General features: G+C 47.2%; 1 protein-coding gene across 1 annotated transcript; it reads left to right on the plus strand.

Moving 5' to 3' along the window:
* The first annotated feature begins 5912 nt into the window (after nt 1-5912).
* LOC104664775 (glutaredoxin-like protein C5orf63 homolog) lies at nt 5913-6260 on the plus strand. Its single transcript, XM_030917406.1, has one exon. The coding sequence runs from the start codon at nt 5913-5915 to the stop codon at nt 6258-6260; it is 348 nt and encodes a 115-aa protein (XP_030773266.1).

The raw sequence follows: 6260 nt of genomic DNA on the forward strand, positions 1-6260 counted from the left end.
TTACAGTTCTGGATGCTGGGAAGTCCAAAGTTGAGAGAGCACAACTGGTGAGAGCCCTCTTGCTGATGAGAACTCTCTGCAGAGTCCTGAGGTGATGCAGGCTATCACATGGCCAGAGGGCTGAGTGTCTAGCTCACGTCTCTCTGCCTCTTCTTTTGTTTTTCGAGACAGAGTCTCACTCTGTCCCTCAGGCTGGAGTACGATGGTGTGATCTTGGCTCACTGCAACCTCTGCCTCCTGGGTTCAAGTGATTCTCATGCCTCAGCCTCCTGAGTAGCTGGGATTACAGGCGCCTGCCACCATGCCTGGGTTTTGCCATGTTGGCCAGGCTGGTCTCAAATTCCTGATCTCAGGTGATCCACTCGCCTCAGCCTCCCAAAATATTGGAATTACAGGTGTGAGCCACTGTGCCCGGCTGACTCTTCTTAACCAATCCCACTCATGTGATAATCCACTAATTCATTAAGTTGTTAATCCATTAATTTTTAAATGGATTAATCCATCCATAGGGCAGAACCTATCATCTCTTAACGGCCCCACATTTCAACACTTCCACATCGAGTAATGTAAACCAAAAATAAAAATCTAAGCCTGTAATCCCAGCACTTTGGGAGGCCGAGATGGGCGGATCACAAGTTCAGGAGATCGAGACCATTCTGGCTAACACGGTGAAACCCCGTCTCTACTAAAAAAAAATACAAAAACCTAGCCGGGCGAGGTGGCGGGCGCCTGTAGTCCCAGCTACTCGGGAGGCTGAGGCAGGAGAATGGTGTAAACCCGGGAGGTGGAGCTTGCAGTGAGCTGAGATCCGGCCACTGCACTCCAGCCTGGGCGACAGAGAGAGACTCCGGCTCAAAAAAAAAAAAAAAAAAAAAAAAAAAAAAAAAAAAAAAAAAAAAAAAAAATCTAAGCCTCCCAACCATCTGAATGTACCTCTCCTCTCAGCGAAGGGCATTCCAAAGTTAACCTGAACGACTAGTTCAGACCTTGATGGGAAGTGACAGTCAGATATGCCTCATTATTCCCTTCTCCCTTTTGGAATTCAGCCACAACTCACCAGTAAAAACAGATCTTAAGACTGATAAAGCAGACTCTTTGTAGAAACAGGATACCAAATTCCAGCCTGACTCTAGTATAGCATCATATGACAGATAGCATGCCCTGAAAGAAATCAAAGTATTTTGCTCCAAATTATGTTTCTTTGCCATATATTGAAATAGTCCTGTCATGAGGGAAATCTACATTCTAAAGAGAATCCCCTTCCTTTTCCAGGTCTTTTTCCTGATCCAGGAGAAAAACAGTCTGACAGGCAAAACTTACAATCTATGTTCTCTGAAGACTGCTACCTGGAGGCTTCATCTGCATAATAAAAACTTTGGTCTCCACCAGGCATGGTGGCTCACGCCTGTAATCCCAGTACTTTGGGAAGCCAAGACGGGTGGATTACAAGGTCAGGAGATCGAGACCATCCTGGCTAAGATGGAGAAACTCCATCTTTACTGAAAATACAAAATTAGCTGGGTGTGGTGGTGGGCGCCTGTAATCCTAGCTACTTGGGAGGCTGAGGCAGAAGAACTACCTGAACCTGGGAGGTGGAGGTTGCAGCGAGCTGAGATCATGCCATTGAACTCCAGCCTGGGCAACAAGAGCAAAACTCCATCAAAAATAAAGAAAGAAAGAAAGAAAGAAAGAAAGAAAGAAAGAAAGAAAGAAAGAAAGAAAGAAAGAAAGAAAGAAAGAAAGAAAGAAAGAAGGAAAGAAGGAGGGAGGGAGGGAGGGAAAGAAAGAGAGAGAGAGAGAGAGAGAGAAAGAAAGAAAGAAAGAAAGAAAGAAAGAAAGAAAGAAAGAAAGAAAGAAAGAAAGAAAGAGAAGGAAAGCATGAAAGCATGGCAGTACCTGCTCAGCTTCTGGGGAGGCCTCAGGAAACTTACAATCATGGTGAAAGGGTGAAGGGGAAGCTGGCATATCTTATACAAACAGAGCAGGAGAAAGAAAAATGAGGTAGGTGCTACACACTTTCAAACAACCAGATCTCGTGAGAACTCTATCATGAGAACAGCACCAAAGGGACGGTGATAAACCATTCAGGAGGATCCACCCCCATGATCCAATCACCTCCCACTAGGCCCCATCCCCAACACTGGGGATTACAACTGAACATGAGATTTGGGTGGTGACACAGAGACAAACCATATCAACAAGTGTCTTCTATGTTATGAAATATCCCTCCTAAATAGAATTTTACTGACTAGAACAGTTTGGGATGGCCTCTTTGAGGAAGTGACATTAGACTTGAGAGAAGGAAGACAAGGGACTTGTTTGGGGTAAGGGCCTTCCAAGCAGAAGTAAGTGTGTGTGGACCCCTGAGGCAGGCGTGGGCTGGTTGGCTCTGGAGACCACCAAGGAGGTCAGTGCAGCTAGATGGAATGAGGGAGGGGGCAGGGGAAGGAGAGGAAGTTGGAGAGGATGGGAAAAGCAGATCACAGCAGGCATCGGAGGGCAGGTAAAGACTTAGGACTTTACTTGGGCTCCAGTAGGAAGTCACTGGAATAGGTAAGTGATGGGATGCAACTTACGCTGTAGAAGATGACTCTTGGCTGCTGAAGGAAGGCTACAGAGAGGCCAAGATGGAAGCAGGGACCTGTTAGAAGGCTGTTGTCATCCAGGTGAGAGATTTTGGTGCTGCAACTAGGGTCATGAAGGGGGAAGTAGAGAAGATCATATAGGCAAGGGTCATTGCATTGGTTCCACAAATATTCCCCAAAGACCTACTGCATGCCAGGTCAAGGTCAGCCACTGGACATACAGAAATGAGAAGGTGTGACATCACCTTTGAGGGTTACATGGGCTATGCACTGGCTTTCTATCTTTCTTGGCCATGAGTATTAGTAAAAAAAAAAAAAAAAAAATGCATTTTACATTGTGGCCCGATGCACATATGTGACATATACATAGGGAAATACCAGTTTCATGAGACAGTTCATATCTTTACTCTATGTGTTGTACTCTATTTTCTATTCTATTCTATGATTTCATTAAAAATGCTGGTTGAACCCATGAAGTCAATTTCATAACTCGCTGGTAACTCACAACCCTACCTTGCAAAAAGCCTTGACCTAACAGGAGAGGTAAATACATGAGTAGAGCACTAGGTGCAGAACCACATGGTGAGTTCTCTATGAGGGGCAGGCACAGCTGCTGCCCTGCAGGGAGGTGCTCTCTGTGCATCAGCTCAGCTAATTGCTGTAACAAAATACCATGGCCTGGGCACGGAAACAACAGAAGTTTATTTTCTCACAGTTGTGGGGGCTGAAAGTCCAAAAGCAAGATGTTGGCGGAGTTGATTTCTTCAGGGGCCTCTTACCTTAACTCAAAGATGGCCACATTTTCCCTGTGTCTTCACAAGGCCTTCCTTCTGCTCTGGTGCCTCTGTGTGTCCAAATTTCATCTTCTGATAAGAACATTAATCAGATTGGATCAGAACCCACCCTAATTGGCCTCATGTTAAGTTAAATCACCTCTTTAAAGGCGCTGTCTCCAAATACAGTGACATTCTGAGGTACTGAGGAGCCAGGGCTTCAACATATGAATTTGCAGGCGTCGGGGAGATACAATTTGGCCCCTAATAGGCATGTTCCCCAGTCTGGGGACAGGGAAGCACAGGGAACAGCAGAGGTACAAGATAGTGTGGGGCAGGAAGGAGGTGCATGTGCTGTGGCGTCAGTGGAGGGTATGGTGTGAGGTAGGGAGTATCAGGCTGGAAAGGTTGGCAGGGGCTAGATCTGAAGGGCCTTGAATCCTGCACCAATGAATGTAGACTAGCTTGCAGAGGGGTGAATCTCAAGTGTCACTGCACTGCAAGATTGCCTGGGACATTGTGACAAATGCAGGGATCCTTGGAGGGGACATCCCAGAAAGCTGCACTTTAATCAGTATCTCAGATGGACCAAGACCCACCCTCGGCAAAGAAGATGCAGGTGCCATTGACAAGATGTAAACAGGGGCTTGACACTGGCTCAGTTGGAGAGGACAGATTGGGGGGCAAGAATGGAGACAGAGAGGGCATCAAGGGGGCTCTCCTGAGTGCCCAGCCAAGAAATGATGAAGTCTGAACGGATGCTAATAGTGGTTGACTTTTAGAGAGTGTTTAACATATGCCATGTGGCCAGGCGCGGTGGCTCACACCTGTAATCCCAGCACTTTGGGAGGCCGAGGTGGGCGGATCACAAGGTCAGGAAATTGAGACCATCCTGGCTAACACGGTGAAACCCTGTCTCTACTAAAAATACAAAAAAAATTGGCCAGGCTTGGTGGCAGGCGCCTGTAGTCCCAGCTACTCCAGAGGCTGAGGCAGGAGAATGGTGTGACCCTGGGAGGCGGAGCTTGCAGTGAGCTGAGATCGCACCACTGCACTTCAGTCTGGGCGACAGAGCGAGACTCCATCTCAAAAAAAAAATGCCATGAGCCAGGCCTGAGCTAAGCACCCTTCCTGGGTAATCTTACTGATTTCTCACAACAGCCTTGTATGGTAGGTATCTTTATTATTATTACTATTATTATTTTGAGACAGGGTCTTGCTCTGTCACTCAGGCTGGAGTGCTGTGGCACAAGCATGGTTCATGCAGCCTCGATCTCCCAGGCTTAAGCAATCCTCCCACCTCTGTCCCCCAAGTAGCTGGGACTACAGGAACATGTCACCACACCGGCCTAAATTTTGTGGTTTTTTGTAGAGACAGTTTTGCCATGTTGCTCAGGCTGGTCTCAAACTCCTGGGCTCAAGTGATCCTCCTGCCTCAGCCTCCCAAAATACTGGGATTACAGGCATGAGCCACCACACCCAACCAGTGTCTTTATTTATTTATTTATTTATTATTTTTTAAGACAAGCCTTGTTTTGTCGCCAGGCTGGAGTTCAGTGGCATGATCTCGGCTCACTGCAATCTCCGCCTCCCAGTTCAAGCGATTCTCCTGCCTTAGCCTCCCGAGTACAGGCGCGTACCAGCACGCCCAGCTAATCTTTGTATTTTTAGTAGAGACAGGGTTTCACCATGATGGTCTCAATCTCTTGACCTTCTGATCTGCCTGCCTCAGCCTCCCAAAGTGTTGGGATTACAGGCATGAGCCACCGTGCCTGGCCTATTTATTTATTTATTTATTTATTTATTTTTGAGATGGAGTCTCACTCTGTCATCCAGGCTGGAGTGCAATGGTGTGATCTCGGCTCACTGCAACCTCTGCTTCCCAGGTTCAAGCAAGTCTCCTGCCTCAGCTTCCCGAGTAGCTGGGATTACAGGTTTCTGCCACCATGCCCAGCTAATTTTTTGTATTTTTAGTAGAGATGGGATTTCACCATACTGGCCAGGCTGGTCTCGAACTCCTGACCTCGTGATCCACCCACATCAGCCTCCCAAAGTACTGGGATTACAGGCGTGAGCCAGCACGCCCGGGCTATCTTTATTTTTATTTCATAGTTGAGAAAACCAAGGCTCAGAGAGGTGAAGAGACTTGCCCGAGGTCACAACTAGGGAGAGCTGTGTGTGTGTGTGTGTCAGGACAGGCAGAACTTAGATCTCAGCCCTGCTTCTCTGGACAGATGCAGAGGGGATGGCAAGGTTGATAGGAGCTGTGGGGACATAGTAGGCAGGACTTGGTGACAGGCTGAATGTGGGCAATGGCGGGGGTGGGGTATGAGCTACTTGCAGGCAGTTCTGGGTCCCTAACTCTCCATGTCGCCAATCAAAGGTCCAAGGGAGCCCAGCCTGGGTGTGGGGCAGAAGCGGAGATGTTGGCGGCGTGAAGCTCAGGAGTATACAACAGAGGAAGCCAAAAGCCAGCTGGAATAGTTCATGAATACAGTTTTAATCTTGTTTGTAATTATTTCGAAGGGGAGAAATCATCTGGATCAGAATTAAGATGCTCTGGTTTCAAGGAAATAGCATGCAACTTGCCGGATCCTCCCTTGGAGTCTTCTTGGTAAACTGCTCTGCCTCTAAGACAACTCTGCCTGTGCTGACCTTATTCACAAAGGACCCACGCCCCCTTTGTGGTGAAGCCAAGGAAGTACTCAAGCCTTATAAAAACAGGTTTATTTTACAGGAAGTGAATGTCACACTTCCAGAAAACTCTGCCTGGTATGAAAGATATAAATTTGACATTCCTGTCTTTCACTTGAATGGCCAGTTTCTGATGATGCATGGAGAAAACACCTTAAAACTTGAAAAACAGCTCCTGAAACTTGAGCAGCAAAGTACCGGAGGCTGA

The sequence above is a fragment of the Rhinopithecus roxellana genome, chromosome 15 (assembly GCF_007565055.1).
Source record: "Rhinopithecus roxellana isolate Shanxi Qingling chromosome 15, ASM756505v1, whole genome shotgun sequence".
In the NCBI taxonomy this organism is placed as follows: Eukaryota; Metazoa; Chordata; class Mammalia; order Primates; family Cercopithecidae; genus Rhinopithecus; species Rhinopithecus roxellana.

Excerpts from the sequence above, each read along its gene's own strand:
- LOC104664775 (XM_030917406.1), top strand. The coding sequence starts at position 5,913 with ATGCTCTGGTTTCAAGGAAATAGCATGCAACTTGCCGGATCCTCCCTT.